General features: G+C 47.9%; 3 protein-coding genes across 3 annotated transcripts in view; 2 read left to right on the forward strand and 1 right to left on the reverse strand.

Moving 5' to 3' along the window:
* Positions 1–20,430, reverse strand: part of swap70b (switching B cell complex subunit SWAP70b) — a 57,611-nt gene that overhangs the window by 17,970 nt on the left and 19,211 nt on the right. The window lies entirely within an intron of this gene.
* LOC125970936 (uncharacterized) lies at positions 169–8,336 on the forward strand. Its single transcript, XM_049723737.2, has 11 exons — positions 169–769; positions 1,186–1,431; positions 1,544–1,819; positions 2,032–2,292; positions 2,373–2,687; positions 2,757–2,868; positions 2,942–4,097; positions 4,909–4,972; positions 6,869–7,044; positions 7,229–7,327; positions 7,451–8,336. Exons 1-6 carry the CDS (start codon positions 724–726, stop codon positions 2,846–2,848), a joined length of 1,236 nt encoding a protein of 411 aa, XP_049579694.1. The 5' UTR covers positions 169–723; the 3' UTR covers positions 2,849–2,868; positions 2,942–4,097; positions 4,909–4,972; positions 6,869–7,044; positions 7,229–7,327; positions 7,451–8,336.
* LOC125970935 (uncharacterized) lies at positions 10,335–18,496 on the forward strand. The gene is made up of 11 exons (XM_049723736.2): positions 10,335–10,929; positions 11,346–11,591; positions 11,704–11,979; positions 12,192–12,452; positions 12,533–12,847; positions 12,917–13,028; positions 13,102–14,257; positions 15,069–15,132; positions 17,029–17,204; positions 17,389–17,487; positions 17,611–18,496. The coding sequence occupies exons 1-6, from the start codon at positions 10,884–10,886 to the stop codon at positions 13,006–13,008; spliced, it is 1,236 nt and encodes a 411-aa protein (XP_049579693.1). The 5' UTR covers positions 10,335–10,883; the 3' UTR covers positions 13,009–13,028; positions 13,102–14,257; positions 15,069–15,132; positions 17,029–17,204; positions 17,389–17,487; positions 17,611–18,496.

The following is a 20,430-nucleotide window of genomic DNA, read 5'->3' on the forward strand; positions in this document are numbered from 1 at the left end:
TGGGTGCACTATGTCTACATTATATGAGAGATATTTCTTTTGAAATCATTGTATTCATTTAATGTGACGCAACCTCTGGACGAACTATCACCGGTGTTTTTTTTTTTTTCAGATTGATGTAAAATGAACAATAAGGTTTAAGAATAATCAATAATCACATCGATAGATAGAAAATATAAAGAATACGTCTTTTTCAAATTTTGAATTGCGCTTCAAAGAATGCGTGCCAATCCCCATTTTATATTATGCAACTGCGGGACGAAGTGTAAGAGAGTCAAGTCAAGCGATCGACGGCAAGACAGGTACTGCATCGTCATCATTTTATGCCCACTTCAAAAGAAGCGTGGCGCGCCATTTTGCACATTTGGCTGACTCATTAGCCCGTTTGTCTTGAACTCCTAACGACGGTAGGAATCAAGTTGGTCGCCGCGCAACAACTTGCAAGACTTCCTTGCAAGTGGTGACGTGGCTCGCTCCTGTCAACCTGGCAGACGCTTTGACATAAAGCGAAGCGCGCGCGGGCTCTGCGTGTCAAAGCGGCGTGACGTCACGCACCTTGCGGGTAGCAGGCAGAGCTCGCGTCCGACAGTCATTTGATTCGCTTGTCGAGTCTGAGCAGCCAGTCAGCCAGCCAGCCAGCCAACGAAACCCAACCACCCAGCCAGCCAGCCAGCCAACCCACCCACCGACCCAAGCCAGCCGCTCGCTCGCTGCGCCATCACCATGAAGCTTGTGACAATCCTCTTGCTGTTCTGCGTCCACTCGGCAGGTGGTAAAACTTTTCACACTTTCGACGCAATCCGATTGATTGAAGTTGGTTCAAAGCGGCAAGCAATAAAGCAGCCAATCAAAAAGACTGCATCTTGAAGCCAATCGATTCATTGTCAAATAAGTCCAAAGCGTCAAAAGCTAAAAGACAAGCCATGTTGATGTGGAAAAAGGCCCACTTTGTTGGGACAATGTTTTGCACCTTCATTTTGGGAATTGCATTTGGACACGTCCATGGCGACGGTGGCAAAATGGCTCGCGGAGAACGTCCCGAAAGCGAGTTGCACAAATGACATAGCTCAATGCTAAAAATCCACTTTGTGCCTTGAAGTAGCTTCTGTCGCTACAATCGTTGGTGTCCTTTTAGTACACAGCGGGAGGAGTAAGCGCATGCTTTGGCCATCTCTGCTCTTCCAGATCCGGCATCGTGCTCGGGCACGGAGAACATGGTGGTGTTCTGCGCAAAAGACGACGCCCTCACAATAGAGAATACTGCAACCCAATGGAACTTCCAAACACCAAATGCGGCCGTCCACAGCAATTTGGCGTATGATGCCACTGCTCCAGCGGGTTTAAAGGGCACCCTGGAAGCAAAGAACACCGGCGTGTACTTTGCCACTTCCGGTGGAACGGTGAACAAGTACACCATCATTGTTGATGCCAGTAAGTTACACGCCTATTGTCTGGCTGCGTGCCAGCGTTCCTTTTTGACCGCCTGCGCTTGGACTTTGCTATTGCGGTGAATAACTCGTACAACTGTTTTGGGCTTTTTCAGAGGCCTGCACCGAGGGCATTACCAACGTTTGCGACGTCGCGGTTGGTGGCTCCATCAAATTGGCCTCCGGACACACTGGAGCTGTCACATGGGTGTTTAAAGGCAAGGATGGCTCCGAAAAGCCCGTCTCTGACACAGGCGCTAATGATCCGCCCAAGTTCATCGACACCGACAAGAAAGAGTTGGGCCTCTTCAACATGGGAAAAGCTCAAAGCGGGACGTACGAGGCCTCGGTGACCGGTGGAGACACCGAAAAGTTTCAAGTTGAAGTCCGAAGTAAGTTTGCCGTCGCAGCTCTCGCGCTCCTTTCACTCCCTTTACGCAAAGGGATACCACGTGTTTGTTGAAAGTCTCGAGGTAGCCGCTCAGACAATTCAGGGAACACAGCGGCAGGCGGCCCACCCTCTCCGACGGGCAATTGTTCCCGTGGCTCAGGACGACGAGACGAGGGGGCCCCGATTTGCATCTCATTTCCTCTTTCCCAACAGCTACTGTCACTTCTGCCACAGTGGAGAAGAAAAATAGCTGCGATTTGACCCTGGAGTGCAAGGTCGAGGGTGATGTCAAGACCATCTCGTGGGCCAAAAATGGGACCCCCATGACTAACAATGGTGCTAAGATTAAGATCGAGAACACCATGTTGACCATCGGCAACCTTGGCACGCCTGACACCGGTAAATACACTTGCAAGGCCGAAGGCTACGTCACTGACGAGAAGACTAGCAACGCCTTTGATTACACCTACGCAGGTAAGTAGAGGGCCCTTGGAAAGCACCATCCCAGAAATGTTGCCCGCCCCTTGCAAAGCGCTTCTTCCTGTTTTTGACAGCTCCCACAGCCATCTCCAAGGTCAGCATCAGCCGGAGTGGCAGGATCCTCACGTGTGCGGCCCAGGGTGACGTCCGAAAATACCAGTGGCTGAAGGACGAAGCCAATGTCGCACACGGTGACGGCACGGTGGGCAATGACGGCTCCAAGTTCACTTTGGCCGCTCGGGCTAAAGGCAACTTCGTTTGCGAGGTGACCGGCTGCACTGACTCAAAAGTCAAGTCCGAGGCCATCCTCGTCAACAGCGAGACCGAGGAGACCGAGGAGACCGAGGAGACCGAGAAGAACACCGAGAAGACCCCCATTGACAACCCGAGTGAGTATTTGCATGTCAGTGGAGCAAGCCCCCCGCCCGGGCCAATGTTGTTTGCCATCTTTGCTCTAGACCTTCCGGGCGCAGCCACCCGGGGCGTGTCCTGCTCCGTCGCTCTGCTGGTGATAAGCGTCCTTGTTGGGCTCTACGTGATGATGCTGTAGATGCCGCCGCCGCCAGCCGGGTGAGCCGCCATTTGTCGTCCACCGTGGCTACGCTGCGCTTTGTCTAACCGGCGGCTCTCTGCTTTTCCTCAGACGAGAGATCCTGGAGGCGCTTCCATTTTTCTTTTTTCATTCGTTCATTCTGCAATTTAAACCCAAAAAAAAAGAATCCAGCACGAAACACAGAAAGCGGATCGGGAGAAGCGGGAAGGCAGTGGCGGCGTTGACGGCGGCGGCACGAGGCCCTCGTCCATCCGGCGTCCATCTGGCTTGAGGGAGGGCAACGCGCGAGTCGCCTGAGCGGTTGGCCTTCGACTTGTTTGCAGCAGGAGAGGAGGGGCCGAGCGAGTGCTTTCTTATTCAATTTTCGTCTACTGATTGAATGGATTCTATTCTCTGATTGAACTAGCCCCAGCTAGCACTTCATTTCTTATACTTACTCCATTGATTGATTACATGTACAATTGATTCCATGCATGCTTTAACATTGGGACTGTTGGCAAACGTTTTGTTTCCACGCTGGAAGGTGGTCAACGCGATTGGGTGAATTTGATGGTGCAACTTTGTGCATTTGCTTTGAGCGCAGTGGAAGGAGGAAGGCCTTGGTTGAATTGGATGGTGCAACTTTGCGTTGGGGTCACGTGGCGACATGAAACAATAAAGTCTTCATCCCAGTTTGTGTCACTGAGTCGTGCGCGACGCCATCTTGTGGCCCAACGGGCCAAGCATGAGTTGGTGGAATTGGATGGTGCAACTTTGCATTGGAAAGTCTTCATCCCAGTTTGTCACTGAATCGTGCGCGACGCCATCTTGTGGCCCAACGGGCCGACGCACTGCGGCTGGCTCATTTCACCACGGCACACAACAGGGTGAGACGAGCAGAGATCAAATGGTCAGCCGCGATGGATACAACTTTCTTGCATGCACTTTTCAATCAAATGGAACTATCAAACTTTCTCGCATGATCTTTTCAATCAAATGTTGGCGTCTCCTGGCGTACTGTACCTAATGAAGTGACCGATTATTGGCGCTCGCAAGAAGGCCGTGCAGACCCTTTGAGGGGATGAGCGGTATGCCGCCATCTAGCGACGAGTAACAGGCGTGCAGTTTGCTTGTTTGGGGGGGCGGGGGCGCCTTTTCGTGAGCCTTTGTCTAATGATGTACAAACTTCCTGCTCAGCTTCCTCTATTGGGACTTGACGCTCTCGTCTTATGTGCAGTGAGACCCTCGGCAGGTTTCAATACATTAAGTAAGTACAACATTATCCATTTTAAAGTCAGGCGAATCTGTATATTGATTTTTTTCCCCTGAAACTAAAAATGTATTTATTGATCACTTTTTATGGCAACTTTTTTAATTCATTCCAATTTGTCGTAATCTTGTCCATTTTATAGAAATATGTGTTCATAATTTGGGCTTTGCAAAAGATATTTAAATTTTGTATAGATGCGTGTGTGTATATACACGAATACATTGGATACGATTAAAAATAATACCAAAAATATCTCTATAGTGGTAAATGGTAAACTGGGTCAATGTAACAAAACAAACGCAAGTAATTGATTGTTTTAGTGAGTAATACAAGACAAGTCAACATGATTATGTATAAAAAAAAAAAATAAGAAGAAGAAAATGGGAAGGGAGCAAATTTCCAACAAAGGACATCAACATTGACATTCCACTATCAGCATGGGAAAAGCAGTTACAGAGCAAGCATTTCCTCCAGTCAATCAAGTCTTGTCCTTTAAAGGAAAGTGAATGGAAAGTTCTTTAGATAGCCTCCTGCTAACATTTCTGTTTTTTGCTTTTGACAAACTTCAAGTTGGGTACCATACACACACGCGCACACACTTTGTGAATGTCACGTGACCAAACTCAGTGCCTAGAAAAATAAATAATTTGTGTTTTCAATGCTATTCTCTGATCATTTATTGGTAAATATTTTGCGGATACTCGAGCTACCCTGGGTGACTTCATTTTACAAACACTTGTTTGAAGTAAAGGGTGCACACTCCCAATTTTCACTGGGAACTCTTGTTGACCTTTGTTAATCTTCACAGGTCACAATGAGGAGAAGGGAAGCAGCCCTCTGCAAGCAACAATCCACGCCTTGCCTTGGGAGAGGTCAGTGGCTATTATCTTTCCACCCAGCGAGTGTCAGCGGGTTGTCGACAGCGTCTATTTGTTACAGCCGCACTGTCCTCACAACATTGTTTTCCCACCGACCTACAGTAAGCTGCAAAGACTCAAACGCTAAACGAGGACATAAACAGCTCATTTGATCGGAGCGTTAACAAAATATGAGCACTCGTCACAATTTGATTGCGGGTGCCATGGTAAATATACGCGTTCCCTCATTTAACAAAAGTCTGCGAGGTTCATGCTTCATGATCAACAACTGGTGCAGCAACACATGTAGACAGGTAGGGCAACACAGGCATGTAATACATTCTGCATAAAATGACCAATGTATTTATTATTCTGCCTCCTGGTGGCCGAAATGCGTATACCAGATGTTTAGGTTGCTATCTAGAAGCTTCCCTTTTTTTTTTTTTTTGCGACACCACCACCAGTTTCAACATCGCCACCTGATTCAACCGCCCCCCAGTAGCCATGACGTTCCCAATGGCCTAAAATAGAGACGTGAGGATGGACACGCCAGACGAAGGCTTCATTACTGCCCCCACCTGAATGCGTAAACAGACTGGCCTCAAAGCTCAGTGAGGAGGAAGATACTGGGCAGACGAGAAGGTGCCAGCTCCAGCAAGCGAGCAAGACATTTCCAGAAGAGGCCAAAGCAAATTATATAAGTGTTGAGCGAGAAGAGCAATCGAGTAGAAGCAGGCAGCATGGCCAAAGTCACCACAGAAGGTAGGATACGAGAAAAGCTCGCTACGCCGTCCTGGAAAATTACGTTGGAATGAATGGCGATAAAGTAAGACTCAACAAAAAAATGAAATTTGACTCTTAATAGGGATTCTAACCATGGTTATGGAAAGTATGTTTTTTTTTTTTTTTTGCAAAGTATAAACCATGCAATTGCTTCATATCCAAGTTATCATTCTGTGTGAATTGAAGTTATCGGAAAGTCGCCGTGGTCAGGTTTTGTCGTTTTCCAGGGCTGTAGGTCAAGGTCGAGCGAGGAATTGCTCAGCTGTCGCGTTTATGGCAGGCACACACGTGGCACACACGCCTATAGAAGCACGGAGGCCGTGACGGACGGACGGACAGTGTGCCAGTGTGGCGGCACGTGTGAAGATAAAGTTACGCGTTTGCACGGCGACGGCAGTCTCGTACGACAAACTACATTTAGGTTCCTTCGCAAACTCGGCCAACTCAATAAAACATCTGCTGTCCCTTGTGTGTCATCATATTAAGTTCAATTTAAAAACAGATTTGGGGAGAAGTCCAATCCAGTCAGGCCAAAAGATCATGAGAACCGAAACTATGAAATGCTAATATTGACATATTTTAGTGACAAGCTGGAATTTCGGTTTTGATTTCTGTCAAGGTTTACAAGCTACGTACATTTGACTGACAGCGAGGAAACTCAGCCTAACCCCCAAGGACAAATAATCCTTTCCCCAGCCACAGAAACTTGCAAAAATGAATAAAAACGCTGCACGCTCCATGCTAGGCTAGTAGTTAGCGCTGTGTGGTCTCAGGGAGGGACCACGTGCGGAACACACAAAAGCCAGTGACTGTCAAGTATGGACGGGAGATGTTTACTGGTGTAGGTGTAAATACAATTTGTATTTATTTTCCCACGCATGGTAAATAAAGTCCATTATAATATTATTTTGGGAAAACTGCTACTTGAAAGATTACAAGTTTTATTCCTGACAAAATATAGCTTTGCTCTTTTTTTTTTTTTTTCTGAATAAAAAAAACAACAACAAAAAAAGACTGTCTTTACGAAACATTTTGATTTGGGAGAAAAATTCTCAGTCCTTACGAGTACACGCAGTTTTTCCTTAATTGAATTGATCCTAACAGTCAAATGTCTGCCTGGACTTTCAGAATCTTTGTGCACGTCATCTCTGGCAGCTTTTTCTTCCTCTCGCTCGCTCGTTCGCTCGCCCGCCCGCCCGCCGGCCCCCCGCCAACATGAGGCTGGCGCTGCACACACTCGTCTGCTGCTGCTGCGTGCTAACGGCGGTGATGCCGCAAGCGAGGAGCATTGCGCTCCGGAAAAGGTGAGCCACACATTGGTCAAAGGTGAGCCACACAAAGGTCAAACTGATGTCAACGTAAAACATTGGGCCCAGTTCCATCCAATTTGTCCATCGATCCAAATCCATACGGACAACAATGACCTTTTGCGAGTTTTTTGGGGGGTTAACGTGGCTAAACATGCTGCTTGCTTCCTGTGCGCCTCAGGTTCAAAGGGCGCCTGGCAATGAAGAGGGACGTGTCCCCCGTCCTCATTGGAGCGCCACAGCAGGGTGGAGAGACAAAAATGGAATGGGCAGACTCCAGGTACACAAAATTCAACGATTCGAGTCTCCCGCCAAGACGAACGTCATCCGAATAACCTCGACTGTTATTAAAAGTGGCCGTTTCGAAGATGCAGCGTATGATGAGAACGTCTTTTTCTTGAAGCCTGCCGTTCAACATCCGAAGGCGCCGCGCGCCGTCCAAAACCTCCGGCTGCTTCCTGTTCTCATGCTCCTACCACGAGCTCATCCACCGCCTGAGCCAGATGCACGACAACGACAAAAAGGTGGCCAGCGCCCCAAAAGACAAGATGAACTCTATTGGGCGCCGCCGCCGCCGAGGCACCGACGAGCCTACGGAGGCGCCTGCGCCTCGCAGCGGGCCGGAGGAGATTGCTTGTTGGGTGTGCTTGCTAAGCGCAGACAAAGATCCAGGCAAGGCCTCTCTCGACGAGTCACTCGGACGGACGCCGAGCGAAGCGGAGCGACCTCGCCCGACCCGGCAAGCGCTCTTAGCAGCATTGCCCACTAAGGAAGACGGAGTTTGCTAGGAAACGATGACAGAGTATCTGGGAGAAAATGAACTGTCGGTGGAGTGGACAATCTTCTGAATACCGTATTTCCTGTATCTTGTAAATCGTCTGTTGGTATACAGGTGCAGCTCCATCAATTGGAATGTGCTGGAGTTTTGGGGTTTGTTTCAGTGGTTTAGTTCAGAAAGTGAATTTCATCATCCGGTGCAGTCGTCCACCATAAATTCACCGACTGACAGACACCTCTCTCTCTCTCGCTCTCTCTCGCTCGCGTTTTGCCGAAAACCTCTCTGGCGGTACTGTAACACCTTCAAGATTCCACAAGGCGGCGCCAAATCCCCGTCCGATGCAAAAGTACTAAACGTTGTCAGATGACGGCATAAGCAACAAAGTTTGAGCCTGCGATGTGCTTCGAGTGCATTGTTTATTTTTTCTTATTCTTTTGCTGCTGCTCAATCATTTGAAAGTCATTTAGTTGGAGTAGTATACTGGAATAAAGCAACATTTTTTTGTCCCTCCCCCATGTTTTAGTGAATTGAAACGTGCTTGTCCGTTTTGCTGCTGCTGCTGCTGTAGTTTTAGTAACTTGAGTGAAGTATTTGGTCTTTGCAAAGATACAGACTATCATATGACATGACATACAGATGGTTCCATTATCATATACAGATATTTAAAGAGAGCGCTTGGAGTTCGAATTGACTGCATTCGAAAGACTAGGCACGCGCAGCCAGCCGGTCGTAAACCAAGTGCATGCGTTGCACGCAAAACTGAAAGAGGAAACATTTCCAAATCTTTCCTCCGGTTGGAATGCCATGACTCAGTCCAGCGCGGCAGCCAGAAAAAGCAGAAAGAACTCCTTCCTCCCTTCAACCTTCATTCAGAAGAGGAGCCGTTGGCATAAAGAGCAAATGCATTTGGAAGTTTGCAAAAGCGCAAGGGCAAAACGTTGTAGCTCACGGGCCGGAGAGTCGTAATTGGCTGGAAGCAAGAGGAGATTAGGAATTGGCGCAAAGGGAGCAAACGATTGTGCCGTTCGTTCGCCTTGTTGGCTTTTGGGCCGACGCTTGGCCAGGAACACGGTGGCCACCGCTATCAAAAGCCATGAGAGCCAGGAGCGTTGGTTCCTAATCCCCTCTTGCTTCTTTCTCTTGCTCAGCCAGCACTCTGGTAGCTCGGCAACTGGAGAGCCCGTCGCCAAAGCCCTCGGCCATATCAAAAGCGGACAGAACAGGCGGCGGCGGCGGCGGAACGATGACAATGTGAGAAAAAGGAATCCGTTGAGCCTAACGGAGGCGGAATGAAAAGGCAGCTATCTCGATCCCTCGATAGCTCGGCAAAACGGTGGCGAGCTCCAAATTTCGTTGTGAGGTGTGATTTACATGAGGGAATAAAGTCAACAAATAATAATTAGGCACACAATAACATATGTCTGAAGGCCATCCATCGCCTTCACCCAATTATCTCAGGCCCATTCCTGCAGCAAGCGTGAGAGTATCTGTCGGGGATATTTGCAATCCATCATCACTTTGCCAAGAGCAGCCAGGAAGATGACTGACGCAACATTGCCACGAAAAGCGCTTGCAGGAGGTCGGATGGGGTCGAGGGAGGTCGAGGGCTTCAGCTTTGCCTTTGTCCTCTGATGCAAAGCGGCAGAGCTACCAAAGGTGCGGTCGGACGGCGGGGCCGCCGAGTCGCAAAGTGACGCGCCGGTCCTTTGAAGGCTTTGAATTCGGAGGATGTTGCTCAACCCGGAGGAGACAAACGGAAGGACGTTCCGTTCTGTTCCGTCTTTGAGTGCCATTGCAAACGTTTCCGTCGCAAGCAAGCTGCTTCAAAGCGGCTTGCCAAAATTGAAAAGAAGGAAAAAATCCTACAGCGTTGGAAATAATTGTATTTATTCATATGTATGTATTTAATTGGAATCCACCTTAAAGAATGCGGGCCGATACCGACTTTATGTAACGCGACCTCTGGACGAACCATAACAGAGCAGACCGACCGCTCGAGCCTAATTTTTGATTGAAAACGAAAAGTAACGAAAAGAAATGCAAACATGATATATTTCTTCGAAAATGATTGTATGTATTTATTTCTTTAACGTAACGCAAGCCCTGGACGAACTATCACCGATGTTTTTTTTCAGATTGATGGAAAATGAACAATAACGATAAGAATAATAAATAATTCTATGGGTGCACTATGTCTACATTATATGAGAGATATTCCTTTTGAAATCATTGTAGTCATTTAATGTTACGCAACCTCTGGACGAACTATCCCGATGTTTTTTTTTTCAGTTTGATTGAAAATGAACAATAAGGATAAGCATAATAAATAATTCTATGGGTGCACTATGTCTACATTATATGAGAGATATTTCTTTTGAAATCATTGTATTCATTTAATGTGACGCAACCTCTGGACGAACTATCACCGGTGTTTTTTTTTTTTTCAGATTGATGTAAAATGAACAATAAGGTTTAAGAATAATCAATAATCACATCGATAGATAGAAAATATAAAGAATACGTCTTTTTCAAATTTTGAATTGCGCTTCAAAGAATGCGTGCCAATCCCCATTTTATATTATGCAACTGCGGGACGAAGTGTAAGAGAGTCAAGTCAAGCGATCGACGGCAAGACAGGTACTGCATCGTCATCATTTTATGCCCACTTCAAAAGAAGCGTGGCGCGCCATTTTGCACATTTGGCTGACTCATTAGCCCGTTTGTCTTGAACTCCTAACGACGGTAGGAATCAAGTTGGTCGCCGCGCAACAACTTGCAAGACTTCCTTGCAAGTGGTGACGTGGCTCGCTCCTGTCAACCTGGCAGACGCTTTGACATAAAGCGAAGCGCGCGCGGGCTCTGCGTGTCAAAGCGGCGTGACGTCACGCACCTTGCGGGTAGCAGGCAGAGCTCGCGTCCGACAGTCATTTGATTCGCTTGTCGAGTCTGAGCAGCCAGTCAGCCAGCCAGCCAGCCAACGAAACCCAACCACCCAGCCAGCCAGCCAGCCAACCCACCCACCGACCCAAGCCAGCCGCTCGCTCGCTGCGCCATCACCATGAAGCTTGTGACAATCCTCTTGCTGTTCTGCGTCCACTCGGCAGGTGGTAAAACTTTTCACACTTTCGACGCAATCCGATTGATTGAAGTTGGTTCAAAGCGGCAAGCAATAAAGCAGCCAATCAAAAAGACTGCATCTTGAAGCCAATCGATTCATTGTCAAATAAGTCCAAAGCGTCAAAAGCTAAAAGACAAGCCATGTTGATGTGGAAAAAGGCCCACTTTGTTGGGACAATGTTTTGCACCTTCATTTTGGGAATTGCATTTGGACACGTCCATGGCGACGGTGGCAAAATGGCTCGCGGAGAACGTCCCGAAAGCGAGTTGCACAAATGACATAGCTCAATGCTAAAAATCCACTTTGTGCCTTGAAGTAGCTTCTGTCGCTACAATCGTTGGTGTCCTTTTAGTACACAGCGGGAGGAGTAAGCGCATGCTTTGGCCATCTCTGCTCTTCCAGATCCGGCATCGTGCTCGGGCACGGAGAACATGGTGGTGTTCTGCGCAAAAGACGACGCCCTCACAATAGAGAATACTGCAACCCAATGGAACTTCCAAACACCAAATGCGGCCGTCCACAGCAATTTGGCGTATGATGCCACTGCTCCAGCGGGTTTAAAGGGCACCCTGGAAGCAAAGAACACCGGCGTGTACTTTGCCACTTCCGGTGGAACGGTGAACAAGTACACCATCATTGTTGATGCCAGTAAGTTACACGCCTATTGTCTGGCTGCGTGCCAGCGTTCCTTTTTGACCGCCTGCGCTTGGACTTTGCTATTGCGGTGAATAACTCGTACAACTGTTTTGGGCTTTTTCAGAGGCCTGCACCGAGGGCATTACCAACGTTTGCGACGTCGCGGTTGGTGGCTCCATCAAATTGGCCTCCGGACACACTGGAGCTGTCACATGGGTGTTTAAAGGCAAGGATGGCTCCGAAAAGCCCGTCTCTGACACAGGCGCTAATGATCCGCCCAAGTTCATCGACACCGACAAGAAAGAGTTGGGCCTCTTCAACATGGGAAAAGCTCAAAGCGGGACGTACGAGGCCTCGGTGACCGGTGGAGACACCGAAAAGTTTCAAGTTGAAGTCCGAAGTAAGTTTGCCGTCGCAGCTCTCGCGCTCCTTTCACTCCCTTTACGCAAAGGGATACCACGTGTTTGTTGAAAGTCTCGAGGTAGCCGCTCAGACAATTCAGGGAACACAGCGGCAGGCGGCCCACCCTCTCCGACGGGCAATTGTTCCCGTGGCTCAGGACGACGAGACGAGGGGGCCCCGATTTGCATCTCATTTCCTCTTTCCCAACAGCTACTGTCACTTCTGCCACAGTGGAGAAGAAAAATAGCTGCGATTTGACCCTGGAGTGCAAGGTCGAGGGTGATGTCAAGACCATCTCGTGGGCCAAAAATGGGACCCCCATGACTAACAATGGTGCTAAGATTAAGATCGAGAACACCATGTTGACCATCGGCAACCTTGGCACGCCTGACACCGGTAAATACACTTGCAAGGCCGAAGGCTACGTCACTGACGAGAAGACTAGCAACGCCTTTGATTACACCTACGCAGGTAAGTAGAGGGCCCTTGGAAAGCACCATCCCAGAAATGTTGCCCGCCCCTTGCAAAGCGCTTCTTCCTGTTTTTGACAGCTCCCACAGCCATCTCCAAGGTCAGCATCAGCCGGAGTGGCAGGATCCTCACGTGTGCGGCCCAGGGTGACGTCCGAAAATACCAGTGGCTGAAGGACGAAGCCAATGTCGCACACGGTGACGGCACGGTGGGCAATGACGGCTCCAAGTTCACTTTGGCCGCTCGGGCTAAAGGCAACTTCGTTTGCGAGGTGACCGGCTGCACTGACTCAAAAGTCAAGTCCGAGGCCATCCTCGTCAACAGCGAGACCGAGGAGACCGAGGAGACCGAGGAGACCGAGAAGAACACCGAGAAGACCCCCATTGACAACCCGAGTGAGTATTTGCATGTCAGTGGAGCAAGCCCCCCGCCCGGGCCAATGTTGTTTGCCATCTTTGCTCTAGACCTTCCGGGCGCAGCCACCCGGGGCGTGTCCTGCTCCGTCGCTCTGCTGGTGATAAGCGTCCTTGTTGGGCTCTACGTGATGATGCTGTAGATGCCGCCGCCGCCAGCCGGGTGAGCCGCCATTTGTCGTCCACCGTGGCTACGCTGCGCTTTGTCTAACCGGCGGCTCTCTGCTTTTCCTCAGACGAGAGATCCTGGAGGCGCTTCCATTTTTCTTTTTTCATTCGTTCATTCTGCAATTTAAACCCAAAAAAAAAGAATCCAGCACGAAACACAGAAAGCGGATCGGGAGAAGCGGGAAGGCAGTGGCGGCGTTGACGGCGGCGGCACGAGGCCCTCGTCCATCCGGCGTCCATCTGGCTTGAGGGAGGGCAACGCGCGAGTCGCCTGAGCGGTTGGCCTTCGACTTGTTTGCAGCAGGAGAGGAGGGGCCGAGCGAGTGCTTTCTTATTCAATTTTCGTCTACTGATTGAATGGATTCTATTCTCTGATTGAACTAGCCCCAGCTAGCACTTCATTTCTTATACTTACTCCATTGATTGATTACATGTACAATTGATTCCATGCATGCTTTAACATTGGGACTGTTGGCAAACGTTTTGTTTCCACGCTGGAAGGTGGTCAACGCGATTGGGTGAATTTGATGGTGCAACTTTGTGCATTTGCTTTGAGCGCAGTGGAAGGAGGAAGGCCTTGGTTGAATTGGATGGTGCAACTTTGCGTTGGGGTCACGTGGCGACATGAAACAATAAAGTCTTCATCCCAGTTTGTGTCACTGAGTCGTGCGCGACGCCATCTTGTGGCCCAACGGGCCAAGCATGAGTTGGTGGAATTGGATGGTGCAACTTTGCATTGGAAAGTCTTCATCCCAGTTTGTCACTGAATCGTGCGCGACGCCATCTTGTGGCCCAACGGGCCGACGCACTGCGGCTGGCTCATTTCACCACGGCACACAACAGGGTGAGACGAGCAGAGATCAAATGGTCAGCCGCGATGGATACAACTTTCTTGCATGCACTTTTCAATCAAATGGAACTATCAAACTTTCTCGCATGATCTTTTCAATCAAATGTTGGCGTCTCCTGGCGTACTGTACCTAATGAAGTGACCGATTATTGGCGCTCGCAAGAAGGCCGTGCAGACCCTTTGAGGGGATGAGCGGTATGCCGCCATCTAGCGACGAGTAACAGGCGTGCAGTTTGCTTGTTTGGGGGGGCGGGGGCGCCTTTTCGTGAGCCTTTGTCTAATGATGTACAAACTTCCTGCTCAGCTTCCTCTATTGGGACTTGACGCTCTCGTCTTATGTGCAGTGAGACCCTCGGCAGGTTTCAATACATTAAGTAAGTACAACATTATCCATTTTAAAGTCAGGCGAATCTGTATATTGATTTTTTTCCCCTGAAACTAAAAATGTATTTATTGATCACTTTTTATGGCAACTTTTTTAATTCATTCCAATTTGTCGTAATCTTGTCCATTTTATAGAAATATGTGTTCATAATTTGGGCTTTGCAAAAGATATTTAAATTTTGTATAGATGCGTGTGTGTATATACACGAATACATTGGATACGATTAAAAATAATACCAAAAATATCTCTATAGTGGTAAATGGTAAACTGGGTCAATGTAACAAAACAAACGCAAGTAATTGATTGTTTTAGTGAGTAATACAAGACAAGTCAACATGATTATGTATAAAAAAAAAAAATAAGAAGAAGAAAATGGGAAGGGAGCAAATTTCCAACAAAGGACATCAACATTGACATTCCACTATCAGCATGGGAAAAGCAGTTACAGAGCAAGCATTTCCTCCAGTCAATCAAGTCTTGTCCTTTAAAGGAAAGTGAATGGAAAGTTCTTTAGATAGCCTCCTGCTAACATTTCTGTTTTTTGCTTTTGACAAACTTCAAGTTGGGTACCATACACACACGCGCACACACTTTGTGAATGTCACGTGACCAAACTCAGTGCCTAGAAAAATAAATAATTTGTGTTTTCAATGCTATTCTCTGATCATTTATTGGTAAATATTTTGCGGATACTCGAGCTACCCTGGGTGACTTCATTTTACAAACACTTGTTTGAAGTAAAGGGTGCACACTCCCAATTTTCACTGGGAACTCTTGTTGACCTTTGTTAATCTTCACAGGTCACAATGAGGAGAAGGGAAGCAGCCCTCTGCAAGCAACAATCCACGCCTTGCCTTGGGAGAGGTCAGTGGCTATTATCTTTCCACCCAGCGAGTGTCAGCGGGTTGTCGACAGCGTCTATTTGTTACAGCCGCACTGTCCTCACAACATTGTTTTCCCACCGACCTACAGTAAGCTGCAAAGACTCAAACGCTAAACGAGGACATAAACAGCTCATTTGATCGGAGCGTTAACAAAATATGAGCACTCGTCACAATTTGATTGCGGGTGCCATGGTAAATATACGCGTTCCCTCATTTAACAAAAGTCTGCGAGGTTCATGCTTCATGATCAACAACTGGTGCAGCAACACATGTAGACAGGTAGGGCAACACAGGCATGTAATACATTCTGCATAAAATGACCAATGTATTTATTATTCTGCCTCCTGGTGGCCGAAATGCGTATACCAGATGTTTAGGTTGCTATCTAGAAGCTTCCCTTTTTTTTTTTTTTTGCGACACCACCACCAGTTTCAACATCGCCACCTGATTCAACCGCCCCCCAGTAGCCATGACGTTCCCAATGGCCTAAAATAGAGACGTGAGGATGGACACGCCAGACGAAGGCTTCATTACTGCCCCCACCTGAATGCGTAAACAGACTGGCCTCAAAGCTCAGTGAGGAGGAAGATACTGGGCAGACGAGAAGGTGCCAGCTCCAGCAAGCGAGCAAGACATTTCCAGAAGAGGCCAAAGCAAATTATATAAGTGTTGAGCGAGAAGAGCAATCGAGTAGAAGCAGGCAGCATGGCCAAAGTCACCACAGAAGGTAGGATACGAGAAAAGCTCGCTACGCCGTCCTGGAAAATTACGTTGGAATGAATGGCGATAAAGTAAGACTCAACAAAAAAATGAAATTTGACTCTTAATAGGGATTCTAACCATGGTTATGGAAAGTATGTTTTTTTTTTTTTTTTGCAAAGTATAAACCATGCAATTGCTTCATATCCAAGTTATCATTCTGTGTGAATTGAAGTTATCGGAAAGTCGCCGTGGTCAGGTTTTGTCGTTTTCCAGGGCTGTAGGTCAAGGTCGAGCGAGGAATTGCTCAGCTGTCGCGTTTATGGCAGGCACACACGTGGCACACACGCCTATAGAAGCACGGAGGCCGTGACGGACGGACGGACAGTGTGCCAGTGTGGCGGCACGTGTGAAGATAAAGTTACGCGTTTGCACGGCGACGGCAGTCTCGTACGACAAACTACATTTAGGTTCCTTCGCAAACTCGGCCAACTCAATAAAACATCTGCTGTCCCTTGTGTGTCATCATATTAAGTTCAATTTAAAAACAGATTTGGGGAGAAGTCCAATCCAGTCAGGCCAAAAGATCATGAGAACCGAAACTATGAAATGCTAATATTGACATATTTTAGTGACAAGCTGGAATTTCGGTTTTGATTTCTGTCAAGGTTTACAAGCTACGTACATTTGACTGACAGCGAGGAAACTCAGCCTAACCCCCAAGGACAAATAATCCTTTCCCCAGCCACAGAAACTTGCAAAAATGAATAAAAACGCTGCACGCTCCATGCTAGGCTAGTAGTTAGCGCTGTGTGGTCTCAGGGAGGGACCACGTGCGGAACACACAAAAGCCAGTGACTGTCAAGTATGGACGGGAGATGTTTACTGGTGTAGGTGTAAATACAATTTGTATTTATTTTCCCACGCATGGTAAATAAAGTCCATTATAATATTATTTTGGGAAAACTGCTACTTGAAAGATTACAAGTTTTATTCCTGACAAAATATAGCTTTGCTCTTTTTTTTTTTTTTTCTGAATAAAAAAAACAACAACAAAAAAAGACTGTCTTTACGAAACATTTTGATTTGGGAGAAAAATTCTCAGTCCTTACGAGTACACGCAGTTTTTCCTTAATTGAATTGATCCTAACAGTCAAATGTCTGCCTGGACTTTCAGAATCTTTGTGCACGTCATCTCTGGCAGCTTTTTCTTCCTCTCGCTCGCTCGTTCGCTCGCCCGCCCGCCCGCCGGCCCCCCGCCAACATGAGGCTGGCGCTGCACACACTCGTCTGCTGCTGCTGCGTGCTAACGGCGGTGATGCCGCAAGCGAGGAGCATTGCGCTCCGGAAAAGGTGAGCCACACATTGGTCAAAGGTGAGCCACACAAAGGTCAAACTGATGTCAACGTAAAACATTGGGCCCAGTTCCATCCAATTTGTCCATCGATCCAAATCCATACGGACAACAATGACCTTTTGCGAGTTTTTTGGGGGGTTAACGTGGCTAAACATGCTGCTTGCTTCCTGTGCGCCTCAGGTTCAAAGGGCGCCTGGCAATGAAGAGGGACGTGTCCCCCGTCCTCATTGGAGCGCCACAGCAGGGTGGAGAGACAAAAATGGAATGGGCAGACTCCAGGTACACAAAATTCAACGATTCGAGTCTCCCGCCAAGACGAACGTCATCCGAATAACCTCGACTGTTATTAAAAGTGGCCGTTTCGAAGATGCAGCGTATGATGAGAACGTCTTTTTCTTGAAGCCTGCCGTTCAACATCCGAAGGCGCCGCGCGCCGTCCAAAACCTCCGGCTGCTTCCTGTTCTCATGCTCCTACCACGAGCTCATCCACCGCCTGAGCCAGATGCACGACAACGACAAAAAGGTGGCCAGCGCCCCAAAAGACAAGATGAACTCTATTGGGCGCCGCCGCCGCCGAGGCACCGACGAGCCTACGGAGGCGCCTGCGCCTCGCAGCGGGCCGGAGGAGATTGCTTGTTGGGTGTGCTTGCTAAGCGCAGACAAAGATCCAGGCAAGGCCTCTCTCGACGAGTCACTCGGACGGACGCCGAGCGAAGCGGAGCGACCTCGCCCGACCCGGCAAGCGCTCTTAGCAGCATTGCCCACTAAGGAAGACGGAGTTTGCTAGGAAACGATGACAGAGTATCTGGGAGAAAATGAACTGTCGGTGGAGTGGACAATCTTCTGAATACCGTATTTCCTGTATCTTGTAAATCGTCTGTTGGTATACAGGTGCAGCTCCATCAATTGGAATGTGCTGGAGTTTTGGGGTTTGTTTCAGTGGTTTAGTTCAGAAAGTGAATTTCATCATCCGGTGCAGTCGTCCACCATAAATTCACCGACTGACAGACACCTCTCTCTCTCTCGCTCTCTCTCGCTCGCGTTTTGCCGAAAACCTCTCTGGCGGTACTGTAACACCTTCAAGATTCCACAAGGCGGCGCCAAATCCCCGTCCGATGCAAAAGTACTAAACGTTGTCAGATGACGGCATAAGCAACAAAGTTTGAGCCTGCGATGTGCTTCGAGTGCATTGTTTATTTTTTCTTATTCTTTTGCTGCTGCTCAATCATTTGAAAGTCATTTAGTTGGAGTAGTATACTGGAATAAAGCAACATTTTTTTGTCCCTCCCCCATGTTTTAGTGAATTGAAACGTGCTTGTCCGTTTTGCTGCTGCTGCTGCTGTAGTTTTAGTAACTTGAGTGAAGTATTTGGTCTTTGCAAAGATACAGACTATCATATGACATGACATACAGATGGTTCCATTATCATATACAGATATTTAAAGAGAGCGCTTGGAGTTCGAATTGACTGCATTCGAAAGACTAGGCACGCGCAGCCAGCCGGTCGTAAACCAAGTGCATGCGTTGCACGCAAAACTGAAAGAGGAAACATTTCCAAATCTTTCCTCCGGTTGGAATGCCATGACTCAGTCCAGCGCGGCAGCCAGAAAAAGCAGAAAGAACTCCTTCCTCCCTTCAACCTTCATTCAGAAGAGGAGCCGTTGGCATAAAGAGCAAATGCATTTGGAAGTTTGCAAAAGCGCAAGGGCAAAACGTTGTAGCTCACGGGCCGGAGAGTCGTAATTGGCTGGAAGCAAGAGGAGATTAGGAATTGGCGCAAAGGGAGCAAACGATTGTGCCGTTCGTTCGCCTTGTTGGCTTTTGGGCCGACGCTTGGCCAGGAACACGGTGGCCACCGCTATCAAAAGCCATGAGAGCCAGGAGCGTTGGTTCCTAATCCCCTCTTGCTTCTTTCTCTTGCTCAGCCAGCACTCTGGTAGCTCGGCAACTGGAGAGCCCGTCGCCAAAGCCCTCGGCCATATCAAAAGCGGACAGAACAGGCGGCGGCGGCGGCGGAACGATGACAATGTGAGAAAAAGGAATCCGTTGAGCCTAACGGAGGCGGAATGAAAAGGCAGCTATCTCGATCCCTCGATAGCTCGGCAAAACGGTGGCGAGCTCCAAATTTCGTTGTGAGGTGTGATTTACATGAGGGAATAAAGTCAACAAATAATAATTAGGCACACAATAACATATGTCTGAAGGCCATCCATCGCCTTCACCCAATTATCTCAGGCCCATTCCTGCAGCAAGCGTGAGAGTATCTGTCGGGGATATTTGCAATCCATCATCACTTTGCCAAGAGCAGCCAGGAAGATGACTGACGCAACATTGCCACGAAAAGCGCTTGCAGGAGGTCGGATGGGGTCGAGGGAGGTCGAGGGCTTCAGCTTTGCCTTTGTCCTCTGATGCAAAGCGGCAGAGCTACCAAAGGTGCGGTCGGACGGCGGGGCCGCCGAGTCGCAAAGTGACGCGCCGGTCCTTTGAAGGCTTTGAATTCGGAGGATGTTGCTCAACCCGGAGGAGACAAACGGAAGGACGTTCCGTTCTGTTCCGTCTTTGAGTGCCATTGCAAACGTTTCCGTCGCAAGCAAGCTGCTTCAAAGCGGCTTGCCAAAATTGAAAAGAAGGAAAAAATCCTACAGCGTTGGAAATAATTGTATTTATTCATATGTATGTATTTAATTGGAATCCACCTTAAAGAATGCGGGCCGATACCGACTTTATGTAACGCGACCTCTGGACGAACCATAACAGAGCAGACCGACCGCTCGAGCCTAATTTTTGATTGAAAACGAAAAGTAACGAAAAGAAATGCAAACATGATATATTTCTTCGAAAATGATTGTATGTATTTATTTCTTTAACGTAACGCAAGCCCTGGACGAACTATCACCGATGTTTTTTTTCAGATTGATGGAAAATGAACAATAACGATAAGAATAATAAATAATTCTATGGGTGCACTATGTCTACATTATATGAGAGATATTCCTTTTGAAATCATTGTAGTCATTTAATGTTACGCAACCTCTGGACGAACTATCCCGATGTTTTTTTTTTCAGTTTGATTGAAAATGAACAATAAGGATAAGCATAATAAATAATTCTATGGGTGCACTATGTCTACATTATATGAGAGATATTTCTTTTGAAATCATTGTATTCATTTAATGTGACGCAACCTCTGGACGAACTATCACCGGTGTTTTTTTTTTTTTC

Source organism: Syngnathus scovelli, chromosome 6 (assembly GCF_024217435.2).
Source record: "Syngnathus scovelli strain Florida chromosome 6, RoL_Ssco_1.2, whole genome shotgun sequence".
In the NCBI taxonomy this organism is placed as follows: Eukaryota; Metazoa; Chordata; class Actinopteri; order Syngnathiformes; family Syngnathidae; genus Syngnathus; species Syngnathus scovelli.